The following is a 21196-nucleotide window of genomic DNA, read 5'->3' as shown; positions in this document are numbered from 1 at the left end:
CAAACCTCCAACACACTCCTTGGCCATGCAGAAACTTGGAAACTGCAAACATCCCTAAACCAAACTGGTCCCTAGCCTTCTGCCTTAAGCATGAATCACAAGTCAAGATGAATTAAATGCAAATCCAGTTTGCAATGGTCCATCACTAACAGGCCTAATTGGAACAGGCAGTGTACGGGTTGGATGGGGGCCCACTGTACCCCTTGTGCTATCTTGGGTTAGATTGGAGCTGGCCACCCTAAACCAGTCCCACATGGGGGTCCATAGCCCTGAGGCTCCTTGCCTGCTGGTGGGACAGGGATCCTCACACCTCAGGCCTCCAAAGTCACTCAAATATCAAGGAGCTCTCGGTGAGAGGGATGTTTCAAAGGTGAACATAGTAAGTAGGAGACAGAGAGCTGACACGGTAAGAATGCACTCAGGCCATGGTGGATGAACACAGCCAGCCAAAAAGAGGACATGGATGATGTTAATATTTTAATCTGTACATCACTTTTTTTTTTTTGCAAACCATTACACTTTTATTTAAATTAACTTTTTCTTGCAAAATATTCATTTCACTTTTTCCAACAAAATCTTATAAAGGCAAAAATAAAATCTTATTTTGGCAAATGTCATGAAGTTGATACTGGCAGCATATGGAGTTAGTTAAAAATAGACAGCAACTTCTAAATATACTCAAGGGTTTCTTTTTCTTTTAAGCATAGTTAAAGACAAATTTCCATTTAAAATGTGGCTCCACCAACGAAGGTGTTTTTGTTTGTGTTTTCCTTCTAATCATTGCTTCCTGTATGTAGACTACCATGAGACAAGTTAAATAAGGGGCCAGGGACACTGTGTCTGGCATGGCCACCTCCTCAGCTGGGCTGCATCAGGTCACAGGCCTGTGTCCTGGCCCTGCCTGGCCTCCTCACCAGTCCTAGGGAAGCTGTCCTAGGTCTCCCCGCAGACGGGCAGCAGGGTTCTTCAGCCCTGCCTGGCTGGAGGGATGGATTAGGTTAGGCCTTTGTATGTAGATACCACCCAATGGGGAATTTATTGCTACAGCACATTTCCCATCTTCACAGCGGCTTTTGTGGGGTTTTTTTGTTTTTTTTTTTCTGAGAAGAACTGTTTTTTGCTGAGGGAACTTTACAGTTTCACCGACAGGCTGAAGAAGCCACCGCTCTTGAACACACATAGTTGCTCCTCAGTCAGAACCAAGGCACAGACAGGCTCTGTGGGCCATCCAGGTGGAGTTTCCAGGGCTGAGCATCGGCGCGGGATGCTGATTTCTGCAGTCAATTGCCTCCCGTTTCCTGGGGAGCATGGTAACAAGCCTCATGCTGGAACCCACTGGAAGCCACTCTCTGGGTTCGCGGGCGGTGGGAATGGCCCCGGCCTGTCCTGCTCTTCTCCCCAGCCACTATACCACCCCGTAGTACCTGAATCCCTGTGTGTGGCTACAAAACCCTGCAGGCTCACCTTTCCAGCCACTTGGCCCTTGAGGTGAGCATTACAAAATATATTCTGATTCTAAAATACAGTATGTTTCACACTGTGTATCAAAAGTGCTTCTGTCATCTGTAAAAAGGAATCTGGACTGAAACAGATGGGCAGGGGTTAGGATGGAGCCCTTGCTCCATGCTGCGCCCACCAGGCTGGGTGGGCTGCTCTCTCCTCCAGCCAGAGCCCCCGTTCAGCTGGAAGGATTTCCATTGGGACAGAGAAGACATTGTTTCAGAAGATGCTGGTTGAGCTGGGTCCCCGGCTCCAGGCTTCTCCTCTGCACACTGGGTCATGGGTCTGCTGAGGCCTGGGCTGGCAAAAAGCACAGGAGACAGTGAGAGGCTGGCAAACCTTTGGTCCTGTCCTCAGAGTGGGCATGTTTGTGCATAGGCATGATAGGCTGGCAGACAGAGTAGGAGAGCAGGGGGCATGGGCAAAGCGGCCGCTGTCATGGGACCTTGGCTTCTGGGACCCAGCATACTGGGTTTGATTTTCTTTCCACCTCTAAGAAGCATACTGCATTCATGCTAGTTCATGAACTTGTCCTCTGCAGTAGGCCAAGACCTGGGCAATCCACTGCGCTAGTTAATGGCTCTGCCCTTCATTCTCTGGAAGATTAGATAGCCCAGCATCTAACCTTGCTTGCTTGCTTGATTTCTTTGTTTGTTTGTTTATTTATTTTTATTCTTCTTTCATATTTCTAACCTAAGAACAGAGTGGTTCTAACCTGCCTCTGGTGCTGTGAGAGGAAGAGGCAAGGCTGAGCTCTGGAGAGAACATCTAAGTCCGGGCACAAGGCCACCAGGGCTTGAAAAACTACGATAAATGGAGCCTATCCCTGGCACCTCTGCCTGCTCAGATTTCTAAGAAGAAAACATGTAACTGTGGTCCTGGCAAGTCCTGTAGGACTTTATAAAGGACATGGCTGGAGCTTTCCATGGAGTTCTGCAGCTCCAGCCCTCTGCTCTACCCCTCCTGAGGGCCAGGCTATGCCCAAGTCAGCTGACCTCCTCCTGCTCCCAGACTGGCTGGGGCCTGTTGGTTCTGAAGCAGGGGCAGTCCAAAGTTGGAAGGCCCAATGTAAAGTCATGTCTCCTTCACCCTCTTCTGCAGACCCCTGGAGCTTCTGAGGGTGGCCCGGATGAACCCATTAGCCCGCAGTCATGGAGAATGAAAGTTGTGGGTTCACACTAAAAGGCTTTGCATCCTGACACACACTTCAACTCCTTAGGGACAAGGAGATACTCAGCACAATGTCTAGCATGCAGTAGTCTCTCAACAAGGTTAACCACAACCCGGTTAAGGAAAGAGAAGTGAAGTCTGCAAAGTGACAGCGAGAGACGGCTAGGGACCTCTAGTGTGACCTCTGGGGTCCAGGTGAGGATACAGACGGGGGCAGCTGATGCAGGCCATGAGTTCACTCACAGCTGGTCAGGTGCTGGGTCTGCTGGCTCCTGGGGGGCTCCGTCCTTTACCCCCTGCCTGTCCGGGTCAGCCACTCACTCCGTGGAGTCATACCAAGCATCGTGATGGACTGTGGACCTGGACTTACTCTGGGTCTTCCCTAAGGCTTTCAGGGACTGAGAACAGTCTCAGGCCTTGCTGTGTGGAGACCCCTGGGGTCTCAGCTTGTCTTCTGTAACTTAACAGTTCCTTAATCCCTTTGGAAAGGTCTCGAAAGGGTGAGATCTGACTCCTCTTTTCCCTGGAGACTGGCAGTGTGGCCTATGCTGGTCTTTGGGACATCAAGCTGCCTTGGGAAAGAGAAATGGGCAGGTGCAGCTAGGAACCTAGAAGACATGTCCAATCCATGGCCCATAGACTATATGTGAGCCAGGACGGCTGTGGATGCAGCCCAACACAAAATCCTAAACTTACTTAAAACATTGAAAGTTTTTTTTGCAGTATTTTTTCTTTTACCTCAACTGCACAGTTCTGCAGCATGAACTCTATAATTGGAGACATCATTTGTAAAGTCAAGGGTTGGAAACTCCTCCGAGGTATTTCAACACAATAGCACCTTTGATGTCAGCCTCTGGTGAGGCCTGAGGTCAGAGTTCCTAAAAAATGAATCACCTCCAACTGCCTACCATCTAGGCAGGTCCCCCAGCGGCCGCAGTGCCGATGGAAGGGAGCAACAGCAGGTGGCATTGCAGTCAGCTCAGCAGCAGCAGCGGCAGCAGCGGGAAGGCAGCGGGGGCATGCTCAGACTATGGGGCGCACAGCAGCAGGACAGCCAGGCAGGGGCTCTTACTTGGAAGGTGTTAGACAAAGGTGTAGTGCAGTCCGTTGCTTAAGGGGGGGTAAGGTGGCACCGTCCTGGAGGACAGGGGGGCGTTAGGTGGGAGGAGGGCCAGCTGCTGCACTGGACAGAGCACACAGGAGTCAAGCGGTGGGTTAGAGCCATCTGTCCACCCACACCACCATATGCCCTGCCTGCCAGGACTGTGTGGCCTGGCCCCCTACCCCCAGCTGATGGCCTGTGATGCCAGGGGGCAGACCCACAGGGCCTAGCTTGCCTGTAGTTTCTGATTCAGGGGAGAGAGCCCGAGGGAAGAAAGGTACAGACTGGGAAGTAGGACAGAGGGCATCAGGTCAGGGGTCATCAGCTGTGTGGGAGGAAGCTAAGGGGATTAATCAGAGTGAGAGCAAGCTGGGAATATAGCTCAGTGACTGGTGGATGGGCCTAGCATACCAGAGGCCCTGGGTTCAAGCCCCATCACCACCTAAGATGTGGTGGAGGCAGAGAGAGAGAGCAAGCACAGCTGTGAGGAGGGTGCCTGGAGAGCGGGGGCAGCCTCCCAGGGAGGGGATCGGAGGCTGCTGAGGTGAGCTCTGGGGTCACCAGGAAGAGGGGCTGCCTGAGTCCCAGCCACAGGGCAACACAGACCACTTTCAGCCCCTCTACATGTCTCAAACAGAGCAAGGACAGCAGACATTCCAGAGACTGGTTTAGTCTGGTTTTGTTTTGCAACAGGGCCTCAGTGTAGGCCATGCTGGGCTTGAACTTGCTGTATACTCAAAATGACTTTGAAACCCTGGTCCTCCTGCCTGTACCTCCCTAGTTGGGATTATGGATGTAAACCAACACACAAGGCTGGATTTCTAGGAACTCTGGAGGATCAGGGTACGGGACAGAACAGGTCTGGCATCTGTCCTAGTCATTTGTCACTCACAGGGCCTCCTGAAGTGATGTCAAAGCTGCTCCCCACACCAGACTCCCCAGGGCCAGCAGCCACATGGCCTGCAGGCCTCATCCTTGGTCAACTGGATTAGAGGACCAGCAGAGAGAATGGCACCACTGTGGGTCCTCTGCCCGTCCATCCCTGAAGGACACCTGGCCAGGGGCACCACATACATACACAAGAGCCTCTCATCAGGGCACAGACTACACAGCGTGGAGTGTGAGGCTGCCACAGGGAGGGAGATGTGGGCAGAGGAAGGAGCCCAGAGTCCTTTTTCCGACAGAGAGTCTCCTTTATTGTTTTCTTTGTGACCAGGTCTCACTCTGTAGTCCAGGCTAGCCTAGCCTATAGCATGGATGCAGCAATTCTCCTGTCTCAGCTTCCTGACTGCTGGGATTACAGGCATGTGCTTAAAGCAGCCTTCATACACAGCACAGCCATGGGCTGCTTCCACACCAGTGACAGTCTTTAGGCCAGGCTGGCACAGCCTGGATTCTCCATTGCTACTTTCTGCCACAGGGTCACTGACAAGGTGAGTGGCTTTGGCCTGAGGGCCCAGGGAGGGTTTCCAGGCACAGATCAGGAGCCCCTGCGCTCTGCCCCCCCCCCCCCGAGAAGTTGCTGCTACAGCATCACTTCTGCCCCCCTCTTCCTAAGGAAAGAAACCTGAGCCCTGTCCCCTTGCTCAGCGCTGGCAAATGTGGAGCTGAGTGGCAGCTCTCCTCCTGCCTGCTAACTTCCTGGCTCGAGGACAAGTCATACTGGGAGCGGCAGGCGGGAACTGGGCCCTGGAGCTTGGCACCCGCGGCCTTACCTGCTACCTGCTTGCTGCGCTGAGAGGCCTCTGAGGCCAGAGCATAGGAAATGTTGATGATGCGCTCCTGCTCCTGCAGCTGCGAGTCCAGGTCTGCCAGGCTGTTGCGGTCCTGGCCTGTGGGCTGCAGGTTGCACATGCTGTGGGGACCAGAGAGAAGGCCGTGAGTCTCACCACCCTGGCCTTCAGCCTCACATGTGGAGTGTCTCCCCGGCTGTGGGGAGGGGGAGTTGCAACACGTTGGGGGCATCAGATGTGCACTGTCTGTTTTCTTCCAAGACAAGAATGTCTCCTTTTCCCCAGACCTACAGTGAACAAAGCTCCATTCCTCCTGTAGACCTCAAGTTAAGGGCTCCAACTGGAGACTCCTGATAAATCCGGACATAAAATGGGTAATGTAACTCTGAAAGAGAAGCTCACAGGCCAGGAATTCCACTTCCTTGGGTCCAAGCTCAGTGTTCAGGAAGTAAGCAAAGCCCCTAGAGCCTTCGGGACAAAACTGAGCCCCATCTATGGGGTCTGTGTGAGGAACACAGGTCTAAAGTCTAGTCTAGCACCTCCTGATCGGCCTGGGCCCATCCATGGATCTATAATGGAGTATGAGCACAAATGTTAAGAGGATCATCATTGGCGGTGACTTCAACTGAGTCTTCTTCACTAACATCTGGCTTGGGGGCCCACACTTGCCAATCACTGAGGACCCTTTACAAGTTCTCCAGAGCCTTTTAGCTGACTGGGGCAAGCTTTCTCACCTGAGTAACTGCCTAACCCAGGCATTCATTTGAAATGAAGCCTAGCAAAATATTGACCATTCAGGCTGACCTGGGTCTCCTATGGCTGAGATAGGGTTTGTGAGACTTCAAGACTTGAGCAAGCAAGGGCTGACCTTGACCGGGCGAGGATATTTCGTATCTTCTCAGCCTTTCGGTACCGTGCCTGCAGCTCTTCAAGGCTGGGTGGCTCCTCGGGATCCAGGTCCACATACCGCTCGGGGATGGAGACCTTCTCTGGTTTAGACAGCTAGGGAGAGGATTGGGAGGTAGGATGTAGCGTAAGCTCAGATGCTTTGATTTGAGATCTGTTTTTTCTACCCTTCCCACCCTGTGAGGAACCAACCAGAGCCCACAGAGGTGAAGAAACTCACTAAGATCATCAAATGAGGCAGTGGGGAGCCAACAACTGGACCTGGGTCTCATAGAGCACGTGCTCTCCCAGTTACACTAGACAGCTTTCTAGAGGCCAAGAGCAACAGCAAGGCAAGCAACACAGAGAGGATGTCACAGGAAGCACATACTCCTTGGTGCTACACTCACGGCCCCAGTGACCTGACTCTCCGGCCACACCCACTCAGTGGGAGCTCCAGTGTCCTTCACACCTAAGGGCCTTTCTTCTGCCCTATGTAATTGAGGAACCTGGCAATGAGTAGCCCTTCAGAAAATCCTCCATAATGGATGAATGATGGATCAGTGGACGGAGGGAGGGAGAGTCCTCTCTGTCCCACAAAAGTGCTTCAGGCCTGGGATGTAGCATATGTATTTAATTCCAGCACTTGGGAGGCTGAGACAAGTGGATCTCTAGTCTACATAGTGAGTTCCAGGCCAGCCAGGGCTACCTAGAAAGATCCTGTCTCAAGACAGAAAACAACAAAACCCAACCAACCAACCAACCAAATAAACAAACAAAACAAGACGAACCACAGCCTGGCAGCTTAGAAACCACCCAAAGCTGACGAGTAAACTGAGGACATAATCATAGTGAAACACACTTCTGAGTCTGGGGGCATACAGATCAGACTAGACGATGGAACAGTTGAAGCCAACAATAACAGCATGCAAAGGGTTAATAACCAAGGCGGCTTTCACACTTCTGGGCAGAGCAGATTTTACATACATCTCAATAAAAGCCTCAGCGGAGGAAGACTGGTGACCCTCTCTTTAGTTCTCTACCTCCTGCCCCTAGCCCTACGCTGCTCTGCAAGGTAGATCTCTGTCACCTTTACTAAAAGTTCTCTCGTCCTTTCCTCTAGTGGAACCTCATCCCTAACAGGGGCATCACCCAAGGACAGACAAGGACAGACGTGATTCTCTAGTCCCCAGGTGACAAGAGCCCTCCCCTCATACTAACTACAGACTCAGCTCACATAGCACCCTTTCCTACAGAGATGCTTCATTTGTGCCAGAGAGATGGCTCAGCAGGTAAGGGTGCTTGCTGCCAAGCCTGATGACCCAAGTTTGATCTCGGGGACCCCCATGGTGGCAAAGAACCAACTTTATAGGTTATTCTCTGTCCTCTACACTCAAGGGTAGACGGTGTACAAGCACAGGTGTGCAAACACATGCACTAAATTTTAAATTAAAAAAATTAAACAAAAAAAGGTTATCTTGCCAGCACCAACCAGTCAGAGTCCCTGTTTTAAACCAGCAATCTAAAGCTCTGAAAATCTCTGATCACACTTTCAGGACCATTTAAGCCCCTGCTTTTAAAAAATGTAATCGAATTTGCCTCAAAGTAGTTTCCTTTGTTCTTGCCTGGATTGATTTCAGTCTCAGCCACAGAACTAAACCCATGTGGCCCCTCGCATTGTTGGAAGGTGGTAAGAAATAGCACTTATCTCCAACCAGGACAGATCTAGAGGAAGGAAGTGGATCACACTGCAGCAGGATTTGGGTTGGTGATAAAGAAGGACATTTTCCCTGGACAGTTTTAGGACAGCAGAGTGCATCCTCTCATTGCCAAGGGAGCACACGGAGGTTCTTTGTGAAGGAGAAAGCTCAGACTGCTGTCAGAGAAAAGGCCTTGTTGGCTGCTGGAGCAAGCGTCAAGAATGCAGTAAGTCAAGCCTCGACTTACCTACATTGTTCTTTGTCCTCAGAGCCCCTCACCCTCATGAAACCCTAACCACTGGACAACCAGCTTGCAAATGGATCTGCCCTGTCTCTTCCAAACAGGAGGGCTAGTTATGTAGTTCTGTGTGCTTGGCATGTGTGAGATCTAAGTTTTAACACACACACACACACACACACACACACACACCCTACAAGAGTGGCAACCCCTCCTGAGGAGGGCATTTGAGGCTCTGTCTCATGTCAAATAGACCTGTGGAAGACTTAGAGTCCCACCCAAACTCATCCTACACCTGGGGAAAACGCAGTAGGCCAAGTCCCTGCATAAAGGTTTGGGGACAGTGACAATTCATGCAGCAGTCTTCCATCTGCAAACATTTACAGCACGTCTACTGTGCGCCACCTCAGAGCTAGGGATGCAAAGGACCAGAGCAGCTGCAGACACTGCCCACAGACCAAAGGTGCTTGAACAGGGATGTCTAGAGACTGACTGGCACTCAGGCACTTGCCCCCTTTCCTTTCTCTCTCTCAGTTCTTTTCCTGGGCCTGCCCTGTCATGGGGCAAGTGAGCCACCAGAGGGCACCAGAAGAATTCAAACCAAAATTGGCTCCAGTCCTGGCTGGAAATGTCTTCTGTGATTTTTCAGACCTGTCCTGTATTTCACACCACGTATGATAACTACAGTCTGCTTAACAGGCCATTTGCAAAGGCCACCACTAATGATCCAGGGAACAGTTTCTAAACCTCTTGGGAACATCCTGAGTCACTTAATCCTCCCCACATCAACATTAAGGGAAGAGGGGCACAGTTTGCTCCCAGTTACAGAAATGGGCTTAAACATTGATAGAAACCCTGACGACTTTATGGTCTCAAGCCACTACTCACATATGCACCTTCTTGGTCTGCAGTGGTGCTGAACCTTACTGGGTGAGACTGCAGTCAGCCCAAGAACCTTAAGTCCACGGCTTCTGGGAAGCATGAAAGAAGCCCCATCCTCACCTCTCTGTTGATGTCCAAGTCATAGTCTTGCGGCTCTAGGTCCAACTCCATGACGGGTGTGGCTTGCACTTTCAGCCAGCCGTCTTCTCTGTCTTTTCTGTCCCCCTGAGCAGCCCGCTCCAGCAGCTGCAGGTCAAAATCTTGTTCTCGCTTCCACTGGCAACAGAGGAGAGAGTTAACCTAACTCCCCGACCCATCAACGAGCCACACAGGGCCCTGAGGGTTGGTGTCCATGAGAAGATGGACCTTTGAGACATTAAGCAAGTGTTGGAGCTTTGTGAGTGTGTGTGTGTGTGTGTGTGTGTGAGAGAGAGAGAGAGAGAGAGAGAGAGAGAGAGAGAGAGAGAGAGAGAGAGAGAGAGAGACTGAAAACAAGGCCTCTGCTCTGTCCTGCGGCCTCTTCCACACTGCTGGCTGTGTTCTGATCTAAGACCTCAGAGTATTCAAATGTGCATCCTTAGGGTACTGGTGGAAGACCCATGACTTTATGCTCACAGTGGTCCAAAGGTATCTAAAACGTCCCCAGGTATAAAAGGGTGACCCCAGGATGACCTGCTCCATCCAAATTCCCCTTCCCAAGGCCTTCTGGTTTAGAAGCCATACACTCCAAGAGAACAAACAATGGGGAAAAAAATAAGTCCTTCACAGCCTTCAAGCTCCTGGGGATGATTCAAGGTCGGGGAACCTGCACCCCAACAGCCCAAGAGTTCCAATCGGTTTCAAGGAGTTGGCTGGTGGCCAGTGGAGCAAACAGCTGTGGAAAATGGTAACCATTTGAGATAAGACATTTTCCTTAAACTAGAAAACAAACTAAAACCGAAACTAAACGTGGGATCAGATGCAATTGCTCCAAGGCTATTTCACAGTGGCAACTTTGTATTAACGGTCTCTTCGTAGGAGGGGAAAAAAATCTACCCAAGTACGTCTGCCCAGCTCCAAGATGGCTTCCGGTTCGTGCCAGGCCTCTGACCTTAAGAGAACAACGCTGTTCTTATGAGGATGAAAGCACACTTGGGCATCGAGTCATAGCCTCTGTCTCACTCCATTCACTTCACAATGCCCTAGCAGCCATAGATGCTTCACACCCCAACCGTAAGCCTGTCGCCACATCAGCACGCTCCACGCGTTCATGCACAAGCTCAAGTTCACGTCAAACCAATAGAATTGTGTTTGCTGATGGTTTTCCAATTAGAGTTGGGAAAAATTGGGCAATTAAAGTTCAGGGGTAAATTGAATGGTTCACAAAGAAAACACACATTTTCTTACACGCTCACAAGTGCTCAAATAGAGACAAGTCCTCATTTAAACCCAGCCTGATTGTTTCCACAAACAGCAAAAATTCACCACACTCTGCAAAGTGTCCTGGGGGAAGAACCACGCCAATCCGTCATAGGAAGCAATATGTTTATTGGCGTTGATGAGACTTACACAAGCCTTTTTTTTTTTCCAAAGAAAAATTACAAGGTATTGGAGTTATGGTTCTGAGATACTCTCTGCATTTCAGACAGCATGTTATAGAAAGTCAGGGTTACCCCATATGACACTTATAAAGTTTAAAAGTTAGTGGATTAATAGCTTTTAAAGACATTATTCCAGTCCTTTGGTGGCAAACAGCTGCAGAGAGGCCCTCTGAATACAGTTTATTTTGCTATCCATTCAAGTTACTAAATCTGAATTGCAAAAGCTTTTCCATAAGGAACTGTGTGATGGGATCGGAGGAATTAAAACCAAATGGCCTCAGACTTTGTAGAAGTTACATGTGCACTCTCTAATGTTGATGTCTACTGTCCAGCGTAAGGCATGGAATCTGATAAAAATTCCCATTGCCCAGACCTCTGCTAATGATTATGGCCCTCGCAGAGCAGCTTTTGAGATGAATGCATTATCAGTCAGTTGCCTACACAAAGCGGGCAGTGGGAAGGTAAGCCACCCCTAGGGATGCCTGCTAGGCTCGGGAGACAGCTGCTAAGACAAGCCTGGTCAGAGACAGCACTGGCCGGTTAGAGAAGGCCCAGTGCCAACGAGCGCGTCTGTAAAGACAATCAGGCAGGATTAGAGGCAATGAGCGGCGCGGCGATACTAGAAGCGAAAGAGCTTGTGCAATGAATTAGGGAGAGCAGTCAGGCTAGAGGGCTGGGGAACTAGGGGCTCCAAACCCAAAAGCCCAATGGAATGTCCCCACAATGGGCCTAAGGCAACCGTGGGCAGGTGCAGCACCAGCCAGCAGGGGGCAGCACCGATTTCCCCAGCCCTCCTGAGTACCTGAGGCCTCAGCACCGCAGGCTGTGGGAGACCACCAGCACCTCAGGGTTGGGGGTACCAACCCTTTCTTATTCAGTTGCCTCCCCTGCCTCCTCCTTGGGGGTTTGGGAGGCTATGTGGCTGACTTGTACATCATCTCTTTCCTCACCATCATCTTCTCCTCCATCAACCCTACATTCTCAAGTCCTTAATTCAGCAGAGAGGCCCCTCCCACTTTGCTTGGAGAATGGGGGCAGCTTCTGCTGCTAGATCCTCCCTATTACTCTGTTTCCGGGTCATCCTCTGGCCAGCTCACACGTGCAGCTGGGGATGTGGACAAACAGCCCCTCAGGATGTTCTCTCAACCATGTAGGTCACCCTGGGAGGTGACATGTGTACGCTTGGGGGACTTGGGGGAAACTCTGGCCTCTGCCCCAGCCCCATCTAACATACTGAGCCAAGATCTCCAGGCAGTGGCTGGCTGAGATATCGGGCTGAGAGCAGGCCCGTTCTCTCTCCTTGGCTCAGATTCCTCTTGCGCTCCCGAACCAGGGCCTTCTGGTGTCGCTTCATCCGCTCCAGCTGTTCCTCCGCACTCATCTTGCCCCGCTGGTGGTCCCCTGAATACAGGCGCTCCAAGGCACTCTTGGGTCTCTGAGGAGGAGGCGAGACAGAGTGGATGGGGCTAGAAGCACGGCTGCTTCCTGCTTTTAGCACAGGGTCTCAGGTAGCCCAGGCTGGCCTTAAATTCACTCTGGAGCTGAGGATAATCTAAACTCCTGATCCTCCCACCTGTACCTCACAAGTGCTGGGATTATAGATGCTGGTAATCAAACCTGATTTATGCGTGCTGGGGACTGGTCAAACCCAGGACCTTGTACATACTAGGCAAGACTCCTACCAAGTGAACTCCCCAATGCCCTCTCCCTGCTTAGTCTCTTTATAACATGCTATATGGGCTCATTTTGGCCACAGAAAATCATTTCCTCTCAGTACCCAGTGCCCCTCTCCCTAATGGGTTTTCTGGGCAGAGGCAGACACTGAAGCTGGGCCTATCCAGCCGAGCCAACAATCCAGGGTATACCTAGGGTACAGGCTTCTTGGACTTCTCACGACCCTGACAGGCTTGGTAGTCATCAGAAAATAGAGATGGCCTTCTTGGTGAGCAGGGGGTGACAGGACCCTAAATTCCCTAAGGCTCACTGGTCACTGCCCACCCCTGGGCCCCTCCTACTGAGTGTGAGTCCCTCCACATCCCAAGACCACTTACAGAGAAGGTCACACTGCTGTTTTCGGCATTCAGACCCCTCCGGAGTGTGACATAGGGAGCAATGGTGGACGATTGCTGGAGCCTGGACGTGGAGCCCGAGAGCCCTTAGGAAGGAAGGAAGAACCGGGTGTTCTGTGGTGTGACTGGACACTCCCCAAGCCCTCCCTAACCACCCCCACTCTCTCTTGAGGGGCCAGCAGGGCTCCACTAACAACCTACTTGTCTTGCTCTTTTCTGCTTGAGCCTAGATAAGGCAGGCCCCAGGAAGAGGGAAAGGTTGGCCTGGGGGGGGGGAGGTCTTTGTCCCTGCAGAGCTGTGTGAAGCTCTGCTTCCAAGCAGAAGTGCTGGGCAGGGGCAGGTGGAAAGGGATACAGAGCCTTCATCCCTCTGCCTCATAGGGAATCCAGCTAGGGATAAGCAAGGAGCGAGGGAAGGAGACCATGGGCTTAAGAAAGGACTCCCGTCTCAGGCTGACACAGATCCGATGTGGCCTCCTCAGTGCTGGCAGTTCCTAGCACCCCAGCCTGCAGGCCGCAGTGATCTGCAGCCAGAGCTCTGGGATTGTTGGCTTGCTCTGTGATCAGCTAACTGGCATTTGTTTAATTCCTCTTACCCTGTTTCTTTCCTTTTTATTTATTTTATGTTTATTGGTGTTTTGCCTGCATATATATCTGCATGCCACATGCATGAGTTATGGAGTGGTGAACCACCACGTGGATACTGGGAATTGAACTGGAGTCCTCTGGAAAAGTAATCAGCACTCTTAACTACTATGCCGTCTCTCTAGCCCCTGACTCAGTTTCTTGATCTCTAAAATGGGAGTCATAACAGCACCTGCCTACCAGCACTGTTGAATATAAGGCTCATATAAACACTTCAACAGTGTCAGACTTTAGGGCAATCGCCGTTTGCTCCTGGAGACAGAAAAGAGAGGAAAAACAGACTACTTGAAGAGAAAAGAGGGAGGGAATTAGGCTGTGGGTGGGAGGAAGTCAGGCCAGTCCTCTCTCTAAGCAGTCCACAGCTAGACGCAGCTTGCAGACCAGGATCTGAGGCCCAGGTGGAGGCTGTGAGTGCTGTAGTGGAGTGTGGGAACCCTGAAGAACTCCACAGAGGGTCTTGCCTTACCTCTGCCTGGCAGTGTCTGGTATCTGCTCTCAGAGCCCACGAGGCCCAGGGAGGGCTGAGGCATGTCCCCACTGAGGCTGGCCAGCTCTGGCTCACTCACATAGGACCGGAGCTCCACCTGTGGACAGAGTCTGAGGCTATGAAGTCACTCATGCCACACCATCCTTCCCACACTCAGTGGGCATGCTCAGTCTTTCGGCTCACCTTTGAGTCGCCGTTCACACACTGGCCCTGTTCCCGGTCCCTCTTCCTTTCATCCGACTGTCGTTTGAGGCCCCGCACAGATGTGTGCCGTATGACGGTGGCTTCTCTCGGCAGAGGTGGCACAGCTGGAGGCTGGTCCTCTGGGCTGTAGAGTTCAGGAAGTGGTGGCCTGGGAGGTGCCTCGTCTTCCTGTTCAGAGAAAGAACCAGACCCTGTGTCCAGCGGGATGGAATTGAAGTGGGGAGGAGGGTCAGGACTGCCACAGGGCCGACCACTTCAGAGCACAGAACCACCCCAGCCAAGGAAGCTGTCAGGGGCCACCTCCATTCCAACTCTTCTTTTTGATCCAATATGCCTTCCAGTTTCAAAGTGTTACCGGGGACAGTGTGTCCCCAGCTCCAGCACTTGGTGTCCTGGATCTACATTCCTGGCAGTGGTAAATGACACCTGTTTCCTTGGCATGTACCACAGGGGAGGTAGGAGCCTGGCTGTCTCTTCTGAGACGATGATAGCACCCACCCTGAGAACAGACATCTACCAGCCCCACCGTGTTCAGCCTGAGCAGACTCTGTCTGCTCATGGCCCCGGGTCCTCTGTGTGGGAATCTGCTCACCCGTCTGCACCCTCCTGCTCTTTCTCTTGGAAATGAACGTTCTTACAGTCTCTCCTTCTTCCCAGCTCTGACAGGAGGGAGGAGAGGTGGCTGCAGTGCCGCCCACTCCTGGGAGGCAGAGAACCAGATCAGTCTCCTTGGTACTCAATGTGCTTGGCTGGTTCTTAGGGGCTGTGGCTCCTTCATGCTATGAAGTTTTCATGCCAGGAAAACTCATTCAGATGGCAGCTGTACCGCCTCCTTCCTCTTTTTCCCCTCCCTTTTGGTTTTTAGAGATAGGCTCCGTGTAGCCCTGGCTGTCCTGGAATTCACTCTGTAGCCCAGGCTGGCCTCAAACTCAGAGATCTGCCTGCCTCTGCCTCCCGAGTGCTGGGATTAAAGGCGTGCGCCACCACCTCCCGCCTTCCTCTTTGACTCTGCCTCCATTTCTCCAGTTTGACCTTATATTTCAGGATTTCACAGAATTTAGGAAAGAGTCCAAGCTGGTTTTGCAAACAGTCACCAGCATTCTTTGAAAAAATTTTTTGTCACATTTTATTTAGTGTGTTTGGATGCGTGTGTCTGTGTATACATGTGTGTGGGCACATACATGCCTTGGTGTGCAAATGTAGGTCAGAGGCAACATATGGGAACTGATTCTCTCCTTCTACCATGTGAGTCCTGGGGGATGTAACTCACATCAGGCTTGGCAGTGAGCACCTTTACCCGCTGAGCCCTATCGGCAGTCTTTGCAAGCAACATACTTCACTGTTGGGCAAAAGGCAAGCCACCTGCCTAAGTCAGGCCTAGGCTTCCTAGAATCAGCAGTTCCCAACCCTGGCAAGACATCAGAATCACCAGTGTCTTGTTTAGAAAGCTCTCCCGAAAGATAAACCAAAATACCCACTCTCTGTGACGGAAGAAGTGGCGAGAGACAGGGTGGGAGGGGACATTTTCTTAGACACTTACTTTGTGGCTCTTGTTTCTGTGTTCTTTGAAATTACCCAATCCTAGTTTTTATTTATTTATTTAAGTATTTCGAGCACATGCCTCTGCCAGCATTAAAGGTTATGTGCCGCCATGCCAGAACCATTACTAGTTTTTAAATGACAGTAAATTAAAGAAATAAGCCAAGTAGCCGTGTGGGGTCCCTGTAGGCAACAGGACGAAATGCACAGTGTGGGACACACAGAAGAGCTGTGGTTCTATCCTGGCAGAATCCAAGTGCTTAGGGATGCAAACAGGGAGTCAAGGGAAGAAAAGGATGAGGGAATTATATGGAAGCCAAGACCACAGGGGCAAGGGAGGGGGTGCGAGGTTGGAGGCCTTCCGTGGTTGCCACGCTCTGCTCATTGGTCTGAGTGGTGGTACATCAAGGATGTGCCCTGATTATTGTTCACTGACACATTTTTTGTTTTGTTTTTCGAGACAGGGTTTCTCTGTGTAGTCCTGGCTGGCCTCGAACTCACAAAAATCTGCCTGCCTCTGCCTCCCAAGTACTGGGATTAAAGGCGTGCACCACCACCACCACCCAGCTCACCAACACATTTTAATGTCATTTTCAAAATGGATATTTTAAATAAAAATCTTCCATTATATGTGGGTGCATGTATCGGCATGTGAGCATGTGTAAATGGGTGCAAATGGCCTTGGAAGCCAGAGGGTTCGGATCTCCTGGAGCTGGAGTTAAAGGTGGTTGTGAATCACCTGACGCTGGTGCTGGGAACAAACTTCAGTCCTCTGGAAGGGCAGCAAGTGCTCTCAATCACTGAGCTCTTTCTCCAGCTCCTAGATCCTTCTTTAAAATTTTTTTTATGTTTATTTTTATTTTATGTGTATAGGTATTTTGTCTGCATGAATGTCTGTGCACAAGTGCTTGGTGCCCACGGAGGCCAGAAGAGAGCATCGGATGGATCCCCTGGAATGGGGTTACAGTTAGTATTAGCTGCCGTATGGGTGCTCTTAACTGCTGAGCCATTTTTCTAGCCCCAGGATAGATACTTCTGTTACACAAATGTAAATGTCTAAAACAAGCAAACAACCACACACAAGAAACATTTGGACAGGCTAGTGCCTTCACCTCTGTGCCCAACCCTGGCTGCCAGGCACCTCACAGTCATCAGCAGCCTCCTGCCCAGCAGGCAGTGCTCTAGTCTGTACCTCACATCGGAGTTGGGGAAGGAGATCGATCTCAGGATGGATTACACACAGTGATTCTGCCCGTGCAGCTTCTGTGGGTCATTACCAGGCTGGGGTGCACCTGCCACTCTGCAGGTCCTGGGGCGCCACTCATGTCGCTCTAAGTCACACCTCACCCCTGCTTAAGGAAGCCCAATAAACTCATTGGTCACCAGGTACTTGGGTGGAGTCATTTCTTTGGTCTGTTGTCTGTGCCTCGTGTGAGGTGAACAGACTTTTGCTCATCTCTCTGCAGGAAGTCACACAGCATGCCTTCAGCTCCCAGCTACCACAGCTTACCACCTGAGGCTTTGCCTTGGTTGGTGACTGAAGAGGGGACATCACTTTCCTCAGCTGGGGCGGGTGAGGTCGGTATGGCACATAGGTCTGCAGCTGTGGAAAGAGTCGGACCTCCAGAGGTGTCCGCACAGGGCTGGTGGGAGGACTAGGCTGCAGGGCCAGCTTGCTCTCAGTTGGCGAGAGTGAAGGCACAGGCGGGGGAGGGAACAAAGGCACCGTTTTTCTTTCTGGACAGAAACAACACCAGGGTGGAGTCAAGACCCTGTTTCGGGGCACAGGTGAGGTCACTACCACGGAGACCCAGCCTCTCTGAGAGCCATCCCACCTGCCCCACCCTGTTCCTACATTCAGGAAGATGGTTGCTCTCTTACCTGGATTTTTGACAGACCCCACCAGGACTCTGTAGTTCTCTTTATTCGCACTCAAGCCTGCCATGACATCTTCAATTCTCCACAGGTCCTTCTGTATCTGTGACTTCTCCTGGGGAAGACAGGGGGCTGGTTCAGGATCTTCTTGGCTCCTCACTAGAACTTTCTTCTGAGGATTTGTGATACCTCTTCAGTCAGAGTCCCTCATCACAGGGGTGGTGAACACCTTTGAAAACCTGCCAGGGCAAGCTCCAAGCCTACTCAAAGTCTCCTTGTGAAGCAGGACCAGTGAGGAATGCTGGGGGCAGTGTTCACCAGCTCAACTAGCCTGCTTTACCTCACTTAAGATAGACTGCCTTGAACAGCATAGGACTCAAATGATGTATACAACACCTAGTCAATCTCACAGACACAGGGAAAGGAACAGGGGAAGCCAGGACCAGGGCGGGAGGGGAAGACAACAGATTTTCAGTTTCACAAGGTGGAAAATTCTGGAATATGGCTGCACAACATGTGAATGGACTTAACACTGCTCAAGAGAACTCTTAAAAACAGTTGGGATGCCTGGTGTGACGATGCACACCCTTACTGCCAGCACTCGGGAGGCAGAGGCAGTCCTGGTCTACATAGTTGTAGGCCAGCCTGGGCTATATGATGAAACTCTAGCTCAAAAAAAGAGTTAAGATTAGCATTTCAAGTTCAAGGCCAGTCTGGGTTATATAGTGAGACCTGTCTCAAAAACCATGGGCAACAGATACACCTCAGCAACAACTAGAAACAATGTTGGGAAGATTTTATCAATAGCAGCCACTTAGTACATTCAAGCTGTTACACAACATACTGCGGAATGTCTCCAGTGAAGGGGGAAATTGTAGGGGGAAATAAAGGAGAAAGGAATATTCTGGGGATGCTCTAAGGTCACCCCTGAACCAGGGGCAAGAGTCTCCAGTGTCCTGGGCTGGTCTCCCAGAACCATCTGAGTGAGTGGAGAACATTAGGCCTGGGGGGGGGGGGGTGTCCCCAAAGAAGTTCCTTGGTTTCCTAGGGTTAGCACAATGAACTCCATCATCATTGAGCAAGCCCAGCTCCCAAAGTGGCATAGCATGCTGCCCTATGCACAAGAAGCCTCCAGGAACACTTGCTGATTCAGATACACTGAATAGATGTCAGAGCCCCAAGAAAAAGAGACAGACCTGAAGCCGAGCTGGAAAACAGGCCACTTTCCATTTTTTTAAATTTTGAGGGTGGGATAGAAGCCTGATGCTTACCACAACAGGAGAACACGGGCCAGCTAGAATGGCCTGACTTTTGAGCTAAAACCACCTTTTCCACATTGGCCAGGGGTCACAGAGATGGGGATCACCCAGCCTGGCCTCCAGAAAGGCAAATGAGCATAAATGAGAGAAGAGGAGCCTCCAGGGGCTGAATTCACACTCTCTCCTCAGGCCAAGGAGTGACTGCCAGAAGCAAGACAGAGACTGGACTTCCTACTATTGTCCAGAGAATCTAGGAGAAACTCGCCCTGGCCCTCCAAAGTGCCCTCCAGGTGGGTACGGGTACTGAACTGGGTTCCTCTTGGCTCTGATCTTTTAACAGACCAGCTCTTCCCAAACACTGAGGGCTAGGCATTGAGAGCAAAGAAGCGGGAACTAAGGTGAGGCTTCTCACCACAGCGAAAGGAATCCCCGAGGGAGAGCTTGGCGTAGCTGCTTGGCACAGCTCACAGACCTAACAGGAGGCTAGGGAGTCGAGGGAGGTGACAACCCTCTCTTGGTCACCTGGAAGAAAAAGGCTCTTCTGTGTTGCTCCTGCAGGGTCTGCTTCAGCTGTTCCACGTCCCTCTCCAACTTCAGGTACTCATTCCAGGCATTTTCCATCTCCTATTGGCCAAGGAAACACTTCTGGTCCCCAGAAGCCCCTTCATGCTGCTCCCATCCCCCAGCCCAGTCCCCTCGAGAACACCCACCCCTAGCCTGCTGCCCGCTAGGTGAACCAGAAGGGGAGGCTTAGGCAGCCTGGTGGAAAGGAGATGAGAGCATGTGACCCTGGCTATGTGCTGCCCACTCCCCACCTGAAGATGGCCTCCCCCTGCCCTGGTGGGAATGTCAGGACCACACTGGACTGACAGCTGCAGTGGTGGAAATTCTGACATCTTAGAGCGCACTGTGCACGGACTAGAATACAGCCTGAAGACTTCTCCACGAAACTGGGTCTCCCTCAACTATCCTGATGGAAAGAAGACTAAGGTGAGGAGAGTCAGCCATGTTACCCCGGATAACCTGCCACCAGGAGGCAGCGACAAGTTCTCACCCCTGGCCTCCATCTCAACAGCAGGGCTGATGGGAACACAGCATGGCCAGCCCCCAGGGAAAGTGCCTGCCACCTCTTCACCCTCTACACACCGTGGACTCTCTGCAGAGCTCTGCCCGGATGTGGACCAGGTCCTCCTGCAGGAGCCTCTGCTGGCAGGTGATCTTGTCCAGGTGCTGTGGCTGGTCTCGGTATTGCTCTGTCTGCCTGTGCAGCACCTCCAGCACGGATTCTAGCTGGTCCTGTGCCAGAGAGGGCCAAGAGTGACAGGATGGGAGGGCTGTCCCCAGAGGAAGCAAACAACTGAGGCCAGAGAGGCCAGTCTGAGCTGGAGCAAAGACAGGGCTTCAGGACAGCAGCAGCTCAGACTGGCCCAGGAGGCAAGTCTCCAAAACTCTCCATGCCTGTTTTCTCATCTACAAGGTGGGTGCAGAACCTTCTGACTCCTTATGGAGTATATGGAAACGAAAGAAATGGCAGAAGCACTTAGTAGGCTCTTGTGGAAAAAAGGCATGCCACAGATCTTCAACACCACGAAAAAGGAAAAAGTCGCTCTGAGATTACTACTGTGGCCTCAGCTCACTCCCGTCTTCCCATCTAGACGTGCTGCCTTCCCAGCCCAGCTCCCAGGGGAAAGGAACCTGAGGAAGTGAAAGGCTTTGTCATTGTGACAAAGACCACTCTCTCCAAGGCAGCCCTTTGGGTTTCACATGGCAAACCATCAGACCTCCAGACACGGCCTGAACAGAATGAGGGGGGCTTGAGCCACACAGACTGGGGTTCTCCCTGAAAGGAGGGGAGGCTCAGATACAGTCTTTGAGGAACACCCTTAGACAAAAGAGACTGAATAAACTAACACTTGTTTATGTTTTTTTTTTTTGTGGTTTTTAAAGAGGACCGAGCACTGTGTAGCTGAGGATGACCTTAAAATTCCGATTCCCCCTGAAGTCTACCTTCAAGGGCTAGAGTCACAGGTGTGTGCTGACCATACCTGGTTTATGTGTGAGGCTGAGGATGGAAGCACTCTACAACCTGAGCTAGGCCCCTCCTGTTGATGAATGCTAACGCGAGAGTGCAGACGTGGTTTCAGCAGACGGGAGTGATGACAACGCACATCCCTCCACCCCCTCCCCCACCCCCCACTGTGATGCAAAGGCAATGCATACTTTATTCTCCTTGAGAGCTCGGATCTTGTCTTCCAAGTCCTGGAGGATCCTGTCTTGTTCACAGAACACACTTAGCTTGACCTATAAGCAAGAACGAGTTGGAGAGGG

The 21196-nt window shown here is 51.4% G+C and overlaps 1 protein-coding gene across 2 annotated transcripts in view; it reads right to left on the bottom strand.

Annotated features, from left to right (window-relative positions):
* Positions 1-1089: 1089 nt before the first annotated feature.
* The window catches only part of Plekha7 (pleckstrin homology domain containing A7), a 191768-nt gene continuing 171661 nt past the window's right edge, over positions 1090-21196 (bottom strand). The window contains exons 15-27 of one of the 2 annotated variants that reach the window (XM_059268390.1): positions 21089-21169; positions 20015-20164; positions 19391-19492; positions 17616-17724; positions 17245-17471; positions 14175-14363; positions 13971-14088; positions 12842-12945; positions 12025-12225; positions 9331-9486; positions 6374-6507; positions 5488-5627; positions 1090-1800 (exon numbers count right to left, since the gene is read on the bottom strand). In XM_059268390.1, coding sequence (XP_059124373.1) covers positions 1778-1800; positions 5488-5627; positions 6374-6507; positions 9331-9486; positions 12025-12225; positions 12842-12945; positions 13971-14088; positions 14175-14363; positions 17245-17471; positions 17616-17724; positions 19391-19492; positions 20015-20164; positions 21089-21169 — 1734 coding nt within the window. In that variant the 3' untranslated portion in view covers positions 1090-1777. Of the gene's footprint in view, positions 1801-3721; positions 3854-5487; positions 5628-6373; positions 6508-9330; positions 9487-12024; positions 12226-12841; positions 12946-13970; positions 14089-14174; positions 14364-17244; positions 17472-17615; positions 17725-19390; positions 19493-20014; positions 20165-21088; positions 21170-21196 lie in introns of those variants that run through there. The other variant, XM_059268399.1, reaches the window with a different exon arrangement.

This window comes from Peromyscus eremicus, chromosome 1, assembly GCF_949786415.1.
Source record: "Peromyscus eremicus chromosome 1, PerEre_H2_v1, whole genome shotgun sequence".
NCBI classification, from domain to species: Eukaryota; Metazoa; Chordata; class Mammalia; order Rodentia; family Cricetidae; genus Peromyscus; species Peromyscus eremicus.
Note: the sequence above shows the minus strand (reverse complement) of the source record. Positions and strands in the feature narration are given on the sequence as shown.